The sequence below is a fragment of the Phacochoerus africanus genome, chromosome 15 (assembly GCF_016906955.1).
Source record: "Phacochoerus africanus isolate WHEZ1 chromosome 15, ROS_Pafr_v1, whole genome shotgun sequence".
NCBI lineage: Eukaryota > Metazoa > Chordata > Mammalia > Artiodactyla > Suidae > Phacochoerus > Phacochoerus africanus.
In genome coordinates this window covers 58,015,939-58,034,173 of record NC_062558.1, presented here as the reverse complement: position 1 = coordinate 58,034,173, position 18,235 = coordinate 58,015,939, and the positions used below count along the sequence as shown (strand labels likewise).

The 18,235-nt window shown below is 44.5% G+C and overlaps 1 protein-coding gene across 1 annotated transcript in view; it reads left to right on the top strand.

Annotated features, from left to right (window-relative positions):
• KCNK1 (potassium two pore domain channel subfamily K member 1) overlaps window positions 1-16,442 on the top strand; it is a 47,285-nt gene extending 30,843 nt beyond the window's left edge. The window contains exons 2-3 of the mRNA XM_047761715.1: window positions 11,285-11,680; window positions 15,503-16,442. Of these exons, the coding sequence (XP_047617671.1) occupies window positions 11,285-11,680; window positions 15,503-15,762 (656 nt within the window). The 3' untranslated portion in view covers window positions 15,763-16,442. The remainder of the gene's footprint in view (window positions 1-11,284; window positions 11,681-15,502) is intronic.
• Window positions 16,443-18,235: the final 1,793 nt, after the last annotated feature.

Sequence of the window (18,235 nt, the reverse complement as noted above, 5' to 3'; positions counted from 1 at the left end):
TGGGTCCCACGAAGGATCAGGACAGGTCAGCGTGCAGCCCAGGTAACTGGCAACAAAAATAAGCAGTAAACCATCGATAGACTGGAGAAGTGGGTTTTTTTGAGCAAAACTGAGGACTATAGCCCAGAAGACAGCCTGTCAGAACACTCTGAGGAATTGCAGTGTTTTGGGGTTTTTTTTTTTTTTTTTGGTCTTTTTTTCCTTTTCTAGGGCCACTTCCCACGGCATATGGAGGTTCCCAGGCTAGGGGTCCAATCAGAGCTGTAGCCCCTGGCCTACGCCAGAGCCACAGCAATGCAGGATCCAAGCCATGTCTGCGAACTACACCACAGCTCATAGCAACACCGGATCCTTAACCCACTGAGCAAGGCCAGGGATCGAACCCACAACCTCATGGTTCCTAATGGGATTCGTTAACCACTGTGCCACGACGAGAACTCTGAGAAGCAGGGTTTTTAGCACAGTTTTATATCTTGTCAATCCAGGAATATCAAACAATTCAGGGATATGTTCTTTTAACGCATCCAGAAAGACCAGACCAGCATGTACACAGTAAGTCAGCATGGCCTTGGCACCTGGAAAAGAGTCTTGTGGTCCAAGAAGTGCCCGCATTGGTGCCCCAGGAAGAGGGGGCATTTAAGCTTTATTTTTAACATAGGTATTCTTTACTTCCTGTCATTGTGCCCTTTTCTTTAATAATTAAAGTGAAGGTACAATGTAGGTTTGATAGGCCACCAACAGGCTCTTCTTGTTAGCATAAAATTCAAGATATCTCATGTGTAAGCCAGAATGACTTCTTCATCCTTCTGTATGTGAACAGACTTTTACTGGAGCCCCAAATCTTCAGGGCAGGGTGAGTTTCTGGGTGCTCCCAGCATGGGTTAGCCTGTGGTCATTGCTTTAGGTCTGATCCAGCTCAGAGTCTTCCTTGATCTGGAAATATCCAGAAATTTGTCCAGCTTTTGTTTCCCACAGTCGTCACCCCTCCTTGATTTTATCTTGTTCCTCTGTGTCACAACCCCCGTATGGCCTGATTTAGAACATTGGTGAGGAGTTACGCCGTGGCTCAGCAGTTAACAAACCTGACTCGTATCCATGAGGATGTGGGTTCGATCCCTGGCCTCACTCAGTGGGTTAAGGATCTGGCGTTGCTGTGAGCTGTGGTGTAGGTCGCAGACACGGCTCGGATCTGGCGTGGCTGTGGCGTAGGCTGGTGGCTACAGCTCCGATTGGACCCCTAGCCTAGGAACCTCCATATGCCACGTGTGTGGCCCTAAAAAGACAAAAGGGGGGCGGGACACAGGGTTCAAACCCAGCCTCCCTCATGTGCCTGCTGTTAGAACTTTGGTAAATGATTCAATCTCAGAGTCTCTTTTTCAGTAAAATAGGGACCTAATGCTTATCTCAAAGAGCTGATGTGAAGATTAAAGAAGATGGTGCTTCTGGCATCTGCACACTGAGGTGCCCGCAATGATTGGCCAGTGGGGACCTGCGGTACAGCACAGAGAACTCTGCGCACTATTCTGTGATCACCTATGTGGGAAAGGATGCTGAGAGAGAATGGATATGTGTATATATATGACTGGGTCACTTTGTTGTACAGCGGAAATTATCACAGCCTTGTAAATTAACTATACTTCTATGAAACTTTTAAAAATAAATAAAGAAGATGATGCTTGGCGTTCTCCTGTGGCGCAGCGGGTTAAGGATCCAGCATTGTCACTGCAGCAGCTCAGGTCCCTGCTATGGGGCAGGTTCGATCCCCGGCCCCGAGAACTTCTGCGTGTCACAGGTGTGCCGAGAACAAAAAAAGAGCAATGCTTGTAAAGCAGATGCCTGGGTCATACATATCCAATGCTTTACATTCATATTCTCTTTGCACCACTTCTCAGGTCTGCACGGGAAATGAGTTAAGAAGCAGCCCCTATGAGGATATTGTAGGAATTTGCTGTATTCTTATAATTATTCGTTGACCATATTCCCTGCCTTTTTGAAAATGCTCTCAAGCGCGTCTCCCTGTTCCTGTATCCAGTATGCCGGGCTTCTCCTGGCTGGATTGCTGGAACCAGCTCCTCAGATCTGGGATGACTTCCAGGTGTGCCCTCCTAGAGCGAGGCTCTGGTTTTGCTCTCCTTCTGTATGAAGTGTATCTTTTTTATTGTGCTGCTTCCATATCTCTGGGCCTTGCTGATCCCGCAGGAACTGCCCCTCCCAGGGTCAGCTGATTCCTCGATGGTAAAGGGCCCGCCTATGAGTGTACTTTGCATATTCAAACCAGCCAGTTACCCTCACCCCAACACCTCCTTCATCGGCCTGCCCTAGTTCCAGGGTTCTAGGCTGGGTGCCTGAAAACTGGGGATAGCACCCCCCCTGCCCCGCCCTGAGTCCCAGAGCCTGCTGAAATTACTCTAGCTAAACAGCCCTAAACCCCTTTCCCCTGCCTTGTCTGTTCCCTCCTGTGGAAACCACAAGACATGGGACATCAGGGATTCCTGGGAAAGTTGTCCTAAAAGTCTAGACTGATCTGGTGATGATCTCCTATTGGACATGGGGTCACGGGCGGCCTTCTGCTGCCTCTGGTAACCTACCAAGGGCCTTAAGTGATAGTGCTCGGTAGATAGCCACTGGAACAAGCTGGTGTTTGGGAAGGTAGCAATTATGACCTGGTTCGTTTGTTCGTTCTTCCTTCCTTCCTTCCTTCCTTCCTTTCTCTCTCTCTCTTTCTTTCTTTCCTTCTTTTTTTTTTTTTTTTTGGTCTTTTTAGGGCCGCACTTGTGGCACACAGAAAGTTCCCAGGCTAGAGGTCAAATCATAGCTGTAGCTGCCAGCCTACACCACAGCCACAGCAACACCAGATTGGAGCTGTGTCTGTGACCTACACCACAGCTCACGGCAACGCCAGATCCTTAACCCACTGAGCAAGGCCAGGGATTGAACCTGCGTTCTCATGATTACTCGTCAGATTTGTTTCTGCTCAACCATGACGGGAACTCCTGACCTGGTTCTTTTTCATAGGCAGTAGGTGCTATGATGATTTGTCAACAGTGCCCTTGGCCACTCTTTCCTGGGTGATGCCGCTTCAGCATGTGACATCTTCCTACAGATGCTACTAAGTGGTGGCTGGGTGGGTGAGTGGTCCTCATGGCATCTTGACAGAGTAAGGTTCATGCAGGAGGACCAGGAGGAAGCTAGGCTGGCAGCTCAGGGAGTAGCAGGAAGGAGGGTCAACTGTTTGAAAAAAGGTACTGCAATGTATTTTTTCCTCTGAAAATTTCAGGTTTGTGAAACAGGGCTTCATAAAGTGATCTCGGCTTGTGAGGCTGTGCAGAGTGGTGTGAGAAGACGTGATAGGAAATCCATGTCTTAAAACAGGCCAACGAACCAGTCCCAAGATATGAAAAAAAAAAAAAAAGAAAAGAAAAAAGGAAGGCTCATTATAATTTGAACTCTAGAGCTAAAAAAGGTCATTCAAGACATTTAAGCATTACAATAATAAATAGTGCCAGGGAAAAGAACCCTTCCAGACAGGAAACAATTGGGATCACTTAGAGTTAGATATGATTAGTATTAATGGTTTGAGGGGTAAAATGAATAAGCACATGTTTTATAGAGTCACAGGAAATGAACCCTGAAAGTTGTTAGTGCTTATTAGAAAAGAAAGCATTCATAATAGGAATCCCTAGGTTGGCCGGATTGCTTGCTGAAAAATTAAACTTAGAAAATTAAATATTTTTGATTGGTTACTTCATTAAGCTGGTAGTAAACAGTGAAAAACAACCTAGTAAACAGAATCATCGCAACCAAAGACATTTGTAAGAGGTTATAAGACGACTCTGGAAAGCCAAGAAAAAAATGATAGGATTGCCAGCAAGCTCTTATTTATTTGCTTGCTTATTGGCCAAGCCCGCAGCTTGCAGGAGTTCGTGGGCCAGGGATCAAAGCTGGGACACATCAGTGACGACACCAGATCCTTAACCCACTGAGCCACCAGAGAGCTCCAACTAGCTCTCTTTTAGGCTGGAAATGTATCATGGGAGGCTAGGAGGGGACGTCTGAGCTCACAGGACCTATTGTGTGAAGACCTCACTCAGCTGCCTTTGGCCTGTGAAAGAATGAAGAATTTTTTTGTTTTTTGAACTCTTAAAAAAATTTTTTTTTTATTATAGTTGGTTTACAATGATCTGTCAATTTCTGCTGTGTAGCAAAGTGACCTGGTCATACATATACATATACATTCTTTTTCTCATATTCCATCATGTTCCGTCACAAGTGATTGGGTAGAGTTCCCTGTGCTATACACCAAGGACCTCATGGTTTATCCATTCTAAATGTAATAGTTCGCATCTACCAACCCCAAACCCCCGGTCCATCCCATTCTCCCCCCACCCCCTGTTTGGCAGCCACAAGTCTGTTCTCCGTGTCTGTGAGTCTATCTGTTCTGAGGATAGGTTCATCTGTGCCATATTTTAGATTCCATATACAAGTGCTATATCATATGGTATTTGTTTTTCTCTTTCTGACTTACTTCACTTAGTATGCGAACTCCTGGTCATATATCCAAATAAAACTTTGGTTCAAAAAAAATACATGCACCCCTATATTCATTGCAGTGCTATTCACAATAGCCAAGACACGGAAACAACCTAAATGTCCATCAGCAGATGAATTGATTGAGAAGATGTGGTACATATACACAATGGAATACTACTCAGCCATAAAAAAGAACAAACTAATGCCATACGTGTTACGAATTTAAACACCCTGTGGTCCATCAACCAGTCCATCAGCCAGGGGAGGGTTACATCAGCTGGGGTGCTGGCATAACTAGGATACTGTGGATGGATCTTTGTGGCTCCACGCAATACATCTGTAGGATGTATCATTCAAAGTAAACTTAACAATATAACCACCCTATGTGTAGTGTACTCTTTATGATAGAAACAAACTGAAATCATGTTTTTCTGTAAAGCTGAGTTTATGTATCCAGATGCTTAGAAAAACTTCAGGAACTACTGGCTACGAACTCATAACAATAACTTCTAGAGACCTGAAGGGTTAGGGTTAGGGTTAGGTCTAGGGTAGAAGAGGAGGTAGTTGGTCAGGGTCACCTGGGCTCCATCAGTATTCTTGGAAGTTTTCCAATGAAAATGTACTTTATGTATTGAGGAATTGATCATTTTTGCAGTGTACATTTTTTGTTGTTGTTGTTTTGTTTGTCGTTTTAGGGCTGCATGCTTATGGAAGTTCCCAGACTAGGGGTCAAATTAGAGCTGCAGTTGCTGGCCTACACCACAGTCACAGAAATGCCAGATCCAAGCCACATCTGCCCCCTACATCACTGCTCATGGCGATGCTGGATCCTTAACCTACTGAGCGAGGCCAGGGATCAAACCCGCTTCCTCATGGATACTAGTCAGGTTCGTTACTGCTGAGCCACAATGGGAACTTCTATGGTGTACATTTTTGACTGAAACTTTTATCTGATATTAGCCTCTTTGGAATATAACTCATCCTCTGAGCCATTGGACATCTGCCTTCTTTGGTAGCTCCACAGTTAATGTATTTATTTCCATGTGTAGAATGGTAGCCCATTTTCAATCTTTGCCACTCTTTCCACTTGGTCTGGTTTAGACCTCCCTTGAGTCCTCTCTCCTCTGTAAACAAACTTCCTCTTATAAGCAACGTAAGAAGCCATAGTTCATTGTTGTGTAGATAACGCAAGTGGGAGGGATGAACAGAGTTTATCCACTTGTGGGTCTTGGGAAGGGGTTGCTATACAAGGGGAATTAGAGGGACCTGCTTGTTGCATGCAGGGTATCTAGAAGTGAACCATTTATAGGAACAGTGGGACAAAAACAAATTTCAGGTGAAAGATAAAATTCAGGTGAAATTAGGAGTTTGGGATTATTATTACACACTAGGTAATCCTCGAGGACCTGCCATATAGCACAGGGAACTCTACTCAATGTTCTGTAATAACCTATATGAGAATATCTGAACTGGGCTGGGTATATGTGTGTATAACTGAATCACTTTGCTGTACACCTGAAACTAACATGATACTGTAAATGAGGTATACCCCAATATAAAAGTTGTATTCAATTGAAAAAACAACAAAAGGGGAAAAAAGTCAACTTGATTCGAAGCCTTGTCACAGTGACTTTCTAGCCCCATCTGAATTTGAAATCACTTCCAGCCCCAGTGGGACTGCCCTCCATGGATTGACCAACACTGACCAGGGCACGGGCTGAGGTTTACCGTAGAGGAAGACGAGACCTTCCCCTCAGGGGGTTCTAGTCTAGTGGGAAAGAGATGATGTGTAAATTAAACCCAGGATTACAAATTAAAGCCTGTTTTTACAGACTGGGAAATGTTGCAACTATTTCGGTATCTCTCTTGAGGTTGACATCAGAGATGCAGATTCTCCTTTTGCAGTTTTTTTTTTTTTTTTAAGCACACCAGGCTAACTTGAAAGACAATGTATACATTGTACCAAATTATACTAAATCATGTGAATAAATGAGAGTGTTTATTTTATGGGTAGGGGCCCCACAAAGCCACATAGAAGCCAAATAGAAGACAGAGTTGGAATAGGAGACAGAGTTGGAAGAAACAGAAAAAGTAGCTTTAATTGCCAGGCAAAGAGGGAACACAGCAGGCTAGTGCCTCAAGGACTGTGACCCACCCCACCGCCCTTGGAGCGGGTAGTGAGGAGTCTTATAGTGTTGAGGAGAGGGCGTGAGCAGCTCGTGGACACTTTCCTGATGGGTGGGTGGTGAGATGACTGGGAGTCAGTGTCATCAACCTTCGGGTTCCATCTGGTCTGGGGTCTGAGTGCTTGTGGGCAGCATACAGGTGGCTTCTTCCACTAGTGGGGGCTTCAGCACCTGCCAAACAGCACAAGGGTCATGGCTCAGAATATTATCTATAGTCTTTGCAGAAGAACTAAGTAAAGATCTTTGACTTTGTTGAACGGCTAACCATTATCATTGTCTGCATTGTCTGATCATTGTCTGGCTTGACTGTTTTCCTTTTCCCCTGTATTTTCTCACTTCTCTGATTAAATTGGTTCCTTTTTTTAAATCGATTTTTTTTTTTTTAGTCTTTTTGCCATTTCTTGGGCCGCTCCCGTGGCATATGGAGGTTCCCAGGCTAGGGGTCAAATTGGAGCTGTAGCCACCAGCCTACACCATAGCCACAGCAATGCAGGATCCGAGCCGCGTCTGCAACCTACACCACAGCTCACGCCAACACCGGATCCTGAACCCACTGAGCAAAGCCAGGGATCGAACCTGCAACCTCATGGTTCCTAGTCGGATTCGTTAACCACTGAGCCACGTCAGGAACTCCTTAAATCGATTTTTTGATTAAAGTTTTTCTGTAGATAAAAAGGTAGGTGGAGAACATGAGTGGGGGTCCATTCTGGGAAGGCCTCCCAGGGTCCTGCTTGGTGACATGGTGAATGGCACTTCTTGAAAGCCCTTAAAACTTCCGGTAGGGGAAAAGAAATTCATTGCCCATTGGTCACTTGCTCTGATGGACGAAATAGGAGTTCACAGAGGTTCTCTTGAACCTCCTTCGGGAGGATGTAAGTACCGGAAAAACCAGGAGGCCTGTACCAAGCACCACAAGGGTCCAGATTGGATATTGGCTAGCATCCTGTCAGGGCTGTTGGAGTTAAAATGACAAATTGGGAAGCCAGGTTTCTTAGGAGACTGTTCCCTAAGACACCCCCCACCCCCCGCATTATACATATACTTTTACCTGCCCTACAGGTGCAGAGTCATCACAGAAAACCCAGCACCCGTGAGCTAGGATGCTGCGACACAAGAACATTCATGCATTTGAGTTTCATCTCAGGATCCTAAGTTTTTGAAATTTGTTTTTTCACTAGTCTTCGCTATATTCAATCTTTTGGGCCCCCAAATTACATTCACAGCCTTAGAAAAATATAAGGAACACCAAATAGGTAAGGTAATAACATTTTGCTAAATCCTTCTGAGTTCGTAAAGGATTTTAATGTGGTTAAAACAGGAGCTTTGGCGTAGGATTTATCTGGGGAGTCGATCGACTCAACTTGAGTAAATTATTCACCACTTCATTATAATTCACTAAGACTGAAGGTTTCCATCTGATGCTTTAAGCAATCTATTGCAAAAGAATTGCTCAGAACCTAGAACAGGATGGTTTTCCCAAGGCGGCTGGGACTAAAAAGTTAGAGACTGCAGATGAGAGGGAAATGTTATATCGTACGTCCTATTAACAGAAATTATTTATGTCAGTATCAGAAGGAGAAACTGACTTTCAAGAAGGATCTACACTTCAGTGATTTTTAATATCTTAGTGGGAGTCTATTACTGACCCCACCCCCACTCCAAATATGTGTTTCTGCCAAGAGACATCCTGGAGTCTTGTAATGATTAATCTGTATTGCTTGGAGACAACATTTTCATAAATGGAGATTTAGTTAAGATACTCATAAGGAGTTCCCTGATGGCCTAGTGGGTTAAGGACCCAGCATTGTGTCTTCTGTGGCACAGGTTCCATTGCTAGCTCGGGAACTTCCACTTGCAGCAGATGTGGACAAAGAAAAGATTCTAATAAAAAGAACTATGGTCATTTGAGAGTAAAAGTTACATCCTAAGGCATTTTAAAACTAGAAATTTGGGGCATTCCCGTTGTGGCGCAGTGGTTAACGAATCTGACTAGGAACCATGAGGTTGCGGGTTCGATCCCTGGCCTTGCTCAGTGGGTTCAGGATCCGGTGTTGCCGTGAGCTGTAGTGTAGGTTGCAGACGCGGCTCAGATCCCACGTTGCTGTGGCTCTGGTGTAGGCTGGCGGCTACAGCTCCAATTAGACCCCCTAGCCTGGGAACCTCTATATGCCACAGGAGAGGCCCAAGAAATGGCAAAAAGACAAAACAAACAAACAAACAAAAAAACCTAGAAATTTATTTATTTTCCTACTAGAACTGAGATCGTGTAATTTGTCAGGACAGATGGTACGTAAGGGGTGGGCTATGTGGGATGAGTGTGTTAACCTTTTAGTGAAGGTAGTTGGTAACAGTGCTACCAACAAGAGTAAAATCATGGGCCTCAAGGCTTTTTACCTAGTCCAGCTGATTTATGTTTTCTATGCCAAAGTGAATCCATCTCGGGCATGCTCTGCTCGAGCCCTGTGGTCTCCTGGTACTTTTAATTGCCGGCTCATAACCACATTTGTGAAGCACTTTCCATAGCTGTGTTATGGTTAAATAAAATTCCATTATTAGATGCTATTTCCAGATCTCTGACCATTAAAACTTCTTTCATTGATGCCTGGCAGGGCTCTGAGTGGCCCCAGTCTTCTGCTTTCCTCACAGAGTCCGATTCCTCTGTCACATTTTTTTCCTCAAGAGTAAAACATTCACATTTCTCCTGCTTCCTTTTTTTTGTTGTTGTTTTTGGCCATGCCCTTGGCATGTCGAAGTTCCTGGGCCAGGATGGAACCTGAGCCACAGCAGTGACAATGCCAGATCCTTAACCCAACAGGGAACGCCTCCTGCTTCCTTTTTTTTTTTTTTTTGGCATGAACGTTATTCGTCAAGCTTTCTCCATCCTTTGTGTTCTTCTCTGAGAACCCTACTGTGCCCAAATCGGCCCAAGCATTCCCAGAGAAGCGCGTGTGCGAGGACCAGGTGGATTCCAGAACTGATGCTCAGCAGTGAATAGAGAACAGTGGTTCTCAGTCTGGTTCTTAGTCCTTCTGAGATTCGGAGCTCTGACATCTCCTTATGGAAAAATGCACGTGTGTGGGGATGTTCAAGGTGATACGACTTCAGTAGATTTCTGGGACTCCCTCCAGGTCGTTCATAACCTTCTGGGATTAACCACCCTCACTCCTGTGATGGGACTGTGCACGGGAGTAACTGGAGCAGCCTCTTATCAGCCACATACACTTGGAAAATGGTGTAAAGCAGAGAATTGGGGATCTGAAGAGGAAGGTTTTTCAGAGTTATTTCTACGCAGGATATATTTTAGAAATCAGATTTTGAAACTGCTTTTCAATTATAACCCCATGAGTGAGGTGGCTTTTTTATTTTTATTTTTTCAGAATCCAGTTTTACCAAAAATGCATTTATTTGGCTTTTTCCTGAATTAAGTTGTTCAGACATGTTAGTTCCTTTCAGGATGACGGGCTTGTGAGATCTTAAAAACAATCTGCTGGCTTCTCTCTTGAAAGCATTTGTCAGATAGAGTCTCTTGATTGGCTTGACCTGGGAATGATCAAACCTAATGGGAAATAAAACAGACATATATTTTGACCACTGGCCCTAATGTGGGTGTTTTTATGTCTAGTCTGTGGAATGTATGGCATCTTGGAACCTATAGAAATGACAAGGGGAAAAATGTTAACAGTTTAACAGTGCCATTGTTAAACAGTGCCATTTAACCAGATAACTGAACAAAATATTTGGAAAGAAATGCTCAACCCAGTGACTCAGTGTGCTTTGCCTTTTTTTTTTTTTCCCTACACCAGCGACATAAATTCCAGGGTCAGATCATCAGATCAAACCCACACCACAGCAGCAACCTGAACCATAGCACTGACAAGGCAGGATCCCTTACCTCTGAGCCACCAGGGAACTCTTCAGTGTGTTTTAATGTTTATTTTTCTCCCCCCCCCCTTTTTTTTTTGTCTTTTTGCTATTTCTTGGGCCGCTCCTGTGGCATATGGAGGTTCCCAGGCTAGGGGTCCAATTGGAGCTGTAGCCACCGGCCTACACCAGAGCCACAGCAACGCGGGATCCGAGCCGCATCTGCAACCTATACCACAGCTCACGGCAACGCCGGATCGTTAACCCACTGAGCAAGGGCAGGGACCGAACCCGCAACCTCATGGTTCCTAGTCGGATTCGTTAACCGCTGCGCCACGACGGGAACTCCTTCTTCCCCTTTTTTGATGTCTGCATCCTTCTGGTGAAGTAGGCATCCTATATAGATTTTCCCTGGCGGCCTAAGACTGGTGAGATGCGAGCTGTTTCACACACAAAGCTTCAGTTTCAGTCTTCAGTGAACTGGAGACCAGGCTGGGATGTGTGGGAGGAGCTGGGGAGATTGGATCCAAAATGGCGGCCTTCCCAAATGTGTGGCCTCCACTGATGGTACTCATGTTACCATGGTAACAAGATAGAGCTTTTGAAGCATTGACCCGAATTTGATCTGACTCCTCTCCTGGGTATGAGGGGAGGAGGGCAGCCAGCAGGTGGATGTTACTTATGAAGACTTTTCCTCCCCCCCGCAGGTTACGGCCACACTGTTCCCCTGTCCGACGGGGGCAAGGCCTTCTGCATCATCTACTCGGTCATCGGCATCCCTTTCACCCTCCTCTTCCTGACGGCCGTGGTCCAGCGTGTTACCATCCATGTCACCCGACGACCGGTCCTCTACTTCCACATCCGCTGGGGCTTCTCCAAGCAGGCAGTGGCCGTGGTCCACGCCGTCCTCCTGGGCGTGGTCACCGTGTCTTGCTTCTTCTTCATCCCAGCTGCAGTGTTCTCCGTCCTGGAGGATGACTGGAACTTCCTGGAATCCTTTTACTTCTGTTTTATTTCCCTGAGCACCATTGGCCTCGGGGATTATGTTCCTGGAGAGGGCTACAATCAGAAATTCAGAGAGCTTTACAAGATTGGGATCACGTGTGAGTATTGGGGTTCCCGGCCTCCATGGGGGTTGGAGGGTGGGAGTGGGCTCTCAACCAGGGGAGAGTGAGCTCTCCCCAGGTCCACCTCGCCTGATCATTAGAGCCCTGACTGCTTTCCATGGGTAGATCTTCCATTCTGCCACCTTCTCATAAATTTTCATTTCATTTTGATTCCTTTCAAAACTCTATGAAAAAATCTTATTATTGGAGTTCCTGCTGTGGCTCAAAGGGATTGGCAGCATCTTGGGAGCGCTGGGACACAGGGCCTAACCCCAGCCCATCACAGCATGTTAAGGATCCAGCATTGCTGCAGTTGTGACCCAAGCTGGCAGCCGGGATCTGATCCCTGGTCTGGGAATTCCATATGCCATGGGGCAGCCAAAAAAGAAAAAAAGAAAGTCTTTTTACTGAGAATTATTTTTCCCAGGCACCTGAAAAGTACTTATCAATTTCTTCGTAGGAATGAAATAGCGTTATAAATGACAGTGTAAAAACGCACACACAGAATACACTTGATAATCAACTTTTTTTAGAAATTTTTTTTTGCCGTGCCTTTGGCATTTGGAAGTTTCTGGGCCAGGGATCAAATCCAAGCTGCAGCTATGACTTATGCCACAGGTGCAGCAATGCCAGATCCCTAACCCACTGTCTGGGTTGGGGATTGAACCTGCACCACCACAGAGATAAACTGGATCATTAACCCACTGTGCCGCAGCAGGAACTCTGATAATCAACTTTTAATTTTAAAAAGTTGCTCTACTTTATTGAATGTTTTAAGCTCCAGAAAACTAGGGCTAGAATTCAATCAATCATGCTCTTTAATTTGCCAGGAACATCTAATCTCATTTGATCATCTGATTCTTTTTGAAAAAGTTAGAATACATTCACTGCTTTCAGAACTTGACATATGAAAAATAGGCATTACAATTCAGATGGCCAGTGACATCATTTTTAAAGTTTTTTTGGGGGGTAGGGGGGGCGTGCCTGAGGAGTGCAAAAGTTACCCAGTCAGGGATCGAACCCACACTATAGCAGTGACCTGAGCCACAGCAGTGACAACACCGGATCCTCAACTCACTGAGCCACCAGGGAATTCCTTTAAACAATTTTTAAAAATTCAATATGATATGATAGAAAACTTAGAAATCCATCTGCAAGTAACTATTTTTGTATGTCCCTTTCCTATCTTTTCACAATGCATAGAATTGCGTCGTAATGTAGTACAACTTCCCTGTCTGCCTTCTCAAGAATGTTTTGAGACTCAGCTCATGCCATGTCTTCTAGGAAATCATAGTACATACTCAAGACAGTCAGATGTTCTGTCCTGGCCCATCTTATAGTCTCCGTGTGACAAAATGCTTCATTGAACTTCGTGTATGTTAGCATTTCCATTCAACCATTCTCACCCAGGACAAAGGCTTCTCTCAGAACACCCAGGGCTTTGAACAGTACTGGCTACCTTATGAGTTCAATAACTATTTACCAAATGGTTACAAGGGTGATTTCATCTTTCCTCTAGTTGCCGTTTTTATTTTTTATACCCACATACTACTTCACCAGGTGACGATATCAATATTTAGATTGCTTCCAATTTGGGGGCGTTATCAATAACACTGCCGTAACTATTTGTGTGTCTTTCCACGTTTCTACCTTGTTACCTTTCCAAGAAGTGGAATGGCTGACCCCAAGCGAACATGCCTTTTTGTGACTCACAGAAAACGGTGACCCAGTGCTTTCCCAAATGCATTATGAGTTTACAGCATCACCAGGGTTACCTGCATTCCGGGGCGGGGAGGGTTGGGTGTGGACCAGTTACCGCCGCTGTCTAGGTGTTCTATTATTGACCATTCGACACCTTAGACAAACATTAACTTTCTTTTCTTAGAGTAAAATGTGACCTCCTGATTTGAATTTATTTTTTTCATGACTCACGCTTGTCGAATGTGTTTTTGTAATCAATTATTTGCTAGCTCTACTTTTCCCTTGTGTTAATTGTCTTCTCCCAAGTTTTTCCCAACAGTTGAACCTCCTTGATTGTTCATGTAGTACTAAATCGCGGTAGAACATTTTAAGACATGTTTCAATGTGATCTTTTTTTTTTTTTAAGGTAATCTACATAATGTATGTACTGGGTGGGGCAAGTGAAGTTTCCAGAAGTATATGGATTTGTGGATGGATTAAAATCCCACGACTTTTCTTTGAAACTCCAGGGGGTTTTTTGTCAGCAGCTAGAGTCTGACTAAATCGTGGATAATGGGAAAAGGAGGAGGCTTGCTAGTTAGTCTAACAATGTCACTGCTGTTTCTAAAATATAGTATATTATTATCAGATCCTAATAGCTAAATTCTAAAGATATTAGAACTGTCACTTGGTGTTCTTAGGACAATCGGCCTCTTTGTTCCTATTATATGCTGCCAATTCTGGCTTCCTTGGTTCATTCTGTTTTCTAAAAATCTCCCTCAAGCATTTTACTACTAGGAAATGAAATTGGGATTTTTGTTATTCTGAGAGTTTTCATTTTCACATTTTTGTTCCTTTTCCTAATGATTTTTTTTTTCTGAAGACTGATTTTTTTTTAATTTTTGTTTTTATAAATTTTTTTTATTTTTTGCTTTTTAGGGCCACACCCATGGCATATGGAAGTTCCCAGGCTATAGGTTGAATTGGAGCTGCAGCTGCCGGCCTACACCACAGCTCATGGCAATGCTGTAATCACCAACCCACTGATAGAGGCCAGGGATCAAACCTGTATCATCATGGATACTAGTTGGATTCATTTCCACTGCGCTGCAACAGGAATTCCTGAAGACTGATTTTAAACATGTTGCCATCCATTACTGACTCCAAGGAACAGCATGTTACCTGAATCTACAGCTTATGTTTTATTTGGGAGTAAAAAGCTGGTAGAATTATTCGATGAATGGTTCTTGTGCCCCCAAAATGACATGTCACATTATGGAAAGCTGAGTTTGCTGCTAGATCTTGGTGGAAGTGTGAAAAACCACATATAGAGACCTTGTTAATATCCATGCCCATTCTTAAAGGAATGTTCCTCTAGCTTAAACTGTAATTTCAATTGCTAAAAGCTGTACTCTTGTGGAATCATGATAAAATGATTGAGTCCTGAAAAGGGTTCCAAGCTTTGTTCCAAGGCCTCATTATACATCAAAAACTCTTTTGGGAGTTCCCTTGTGGCACAGTGGGTTAAGGATCTGGCATCGTCACCGCAGCAGCTCAGGTCACTGCTGTGGTGCAGGTTCAATCCCTGGCCTGCGAACTTCCACATGCTGCAGACATGGCCAAAAATAACCCCAAAACTGGAGCTCCTGCGGTAGCATAGTGGGCTAAGAATCCAACTGCAGTGGCTCAGGTCAATGTGGAGGTGTGGGCTCAATCCCTGGCCCAATGCAATGGATTAAAGGATCTGGCATTGCCACAGCTATGGCGTTAGGTTGCAACTGCAGCTTTAAAATTAAAAGCAGAAAACAAAAGACCCCCCCCCACCTCTTCTGAAATGTCACTGGTTTTTTAAGGGGCGCTGATCACACAGTCAGGGGGAGGTCGCCCTTGGGTGAGAATAGTTACTACCTCTCTCTAACAATCCCCCATCAGCCCCACTTTTATTCCCCACCCCCAGCATGGCCCCCTGTTATTCTGCATCCCCCAGATTCTCCATTTTTCTCTGGGCTGTCCCTCTTCAAGCCATGGAATTCAAAACATCCCTAGAAATTAGAAAAGTGGCTATGACACTGACAGGGGCCACAGACAGGTGGTGGCCTGACTCTGTCCCACGGAGATGCTGTCATTTTTCTCCCACAGGTTACCTGCTCCTTGGCCTCATCGCCATGCTGGTGGTTCTGGAAACCTTCTGTGAGCTCCATGAGCTGAAAAAATTCAGGAAAATGTTCTATGTGAAGAAGGACAAGGACGAGGACCAGGTACACATCATCGAGCATGACCAGCTGTCCTTCTCCTCCATCACGGACCCAGCTGCCGGCACCAAGGAGGAGCAGAAGCAGAACGAGCCTTTCGTGGCCCCCTCGGCACCTGCCTTGACTGATGGCGCCACAAGCCAGTAGGCTTAGGCTCTGCAGCGCTGTCCCCGGGTGCAGGGCCAGTGGGAAGAGGCTTTGTTTTGTTCATTTTTATGAGATTGTAAAAACCAAGGTGATATTTTAATAAATAGCTACTGTTTGCAACATTTTTTTTTTTGGTGAAATGGAACAAAGGAAGCTTTTACTCCAGAAGGCTGTCTAAAATCTGAGGAAATGGCATATGTACCCGTATTTCATATGTGACAAAATTATTGCAACTTTACTAATAGGTGAAGAATCTTTGAAGCAGCATCCCACTGTGGATAGAAGCAGATTTTCTACTTTTATTTAGGGACTTTGGGATTTGCATTTAAATCATTTAGCTGACGGTTAAATGGCAACATTTATATCTAAAAGCAAAAGAAAAAAAAGGCATAGAGATGTGTTTTATAAATAAGTTTAAGTGTACTGGTTTGCATGTGCCCCAAATCATTATTTTTGTAGACTCTAAGTTAAACTTCTTATTTATAACGAATAGATAACCATTAACTGTACATATAAAGTATAAATATGTTTATATCCTGTATATCAATTTAGGTTACTAGATCCCAGTATTCTTCTTCACCCAAGATTGTAGAGATTTTCCCTTTTGATTTCACTTTATACTGAAGAATCAAACATTGCTGCAATAAATTAAGGGGAATATTACACTTCTGAGTGAATGAGTTCAGTACTCTGCTGTGATAAATGTTTCTACCCTCTTGCAATAGTATGATCTCAGATGTCTAAAAAGTTTGTAGACATTTTCTCTGGAGACAAACAAGCAATGAAGATTGTGATCTTGTGGAGGAAAAAAAAGGTTAAGCTATTTTGTTTTGAAAGTACACTGTGGGCATTCCTGTTGTGGCGCAGTGGGTTAATGTCTGTGGTTTGATCCCTGGCCTGGGGCAATGGATTAAGGATCCAGTGCTGAAGCTGCAGTGTAAGTAGGTCACAGATGCAGCTCGGATTCGATCCCTGGCTGGCCCAGGAACTTCCATATGCTGAGGGGCTTGGCTAAAAAGGGGGGAAAAAGAAAGACAATGCTTTGTGATTTGCAGTCACTTAGTACTAAAGCATGGATCCAGAACACAGAAGCCACAGAACAGATTGTCATATTAGTCTGAGAGTTTTAAATTAAGTGAAATGAAAAAAAAAATTAGCTTGTTGCAATCTTATGCTTTCATATATCAGGAAGTCTTCCTCCACGTATAAAATATATATGCACTCCTTTACAGAAACCATAAAGGCAGTATTTAAATGCTATACACAGGACATAATTGGAATTTTATTTTTGTCTGCACCTGTGGCATGTGAAAATTCCCAGGTCAGGGATCCAACCTGCTGAGCCACCAGGCAATTCCATACTAGGAATTTTAAAAGAGAAAATTAGACCTCTCAGGATAACTCATACTCAGTGACCCACTAACCAAGTCCCACCTCCATGGGGAAGGCTTGAGGTGTGGGTAAAAATCAGCCCTCCTGGCACCGCACCCCAGTGAGCCAAACAAGGACAGCATCCTCAGGGCTCTAGGAAGCCTCCCCAAACACTTCGGTGCTGTGCCCCTTGGGCGCTACCAGCCCTGCCCTGCTCACTTTCAAAACTTGTGAATCTGCAGAGAATACACTAAACTTTAATAACCTCATGTTGTTTTTGATGGGTTTTGTTTGTTCTGGTTTTGGCTGCACCTGCTGCATGCAGAAGTTCCTGGACCAGGGATTGACCCCTGAGGCACTGCAGTGACAACCCTGGATCCTTAACCCATTAAGCAACCAGGGAACTCCTGTTTTCAAAGAGCCTTAAAATGTTGTATCCTCTGACCTAGAACAGGACCCCTCTCTTTTTTTTGTCTTTTTTTTGCCTTTTCTAGGGCTGCTCCTGCGGCATATGGAGGTTCCCAGGCTAGGGGTCTAATCGGAGCTATAGCTGCTGGCCTACACCACAGCCGCAGCAACGCGGATCTGAGCCACGTCTGCGACCTACTCCACAGCTCACGGCAACACGGGATCCTTAACCCACTGAGCGAGACCAGGGATCGAACCCGCAACCTCATGGTTTCTAGTCGGATTCGTTAACCACTGCGCCACGAGATGAACTCAAGAACCCTTCTGTATTGTATAAAATCCCTTGCTCATCTTGTCTGAGAGCAACAAGAGAAGGAACAACAGGAGAAGGAATTACATGGGATCCATGGCCCCGCGTCCCGCTCCATAGCTCTTGTGATGCGAAACTTATCAGTGGATCCTTCGCGAGGTGTAGCTTCAAACGTGCAGCTTCAAACGTGTCGTTCCGTTCCTCTGATCTGGGTTGTGCTGCCTATAAACACAGAGCTGCCTGCATTCCATGCCGACTGCGGCTCCACAGTGGGAGACTGCTCACGCTGGGTTGATAATTGGCTAAGCGATGGACCAGAAACGCCTTGGAGAACAGGGACGTGCTTCTGGACATGACGAGAAAGTTCACAGTGGTCACGATGCT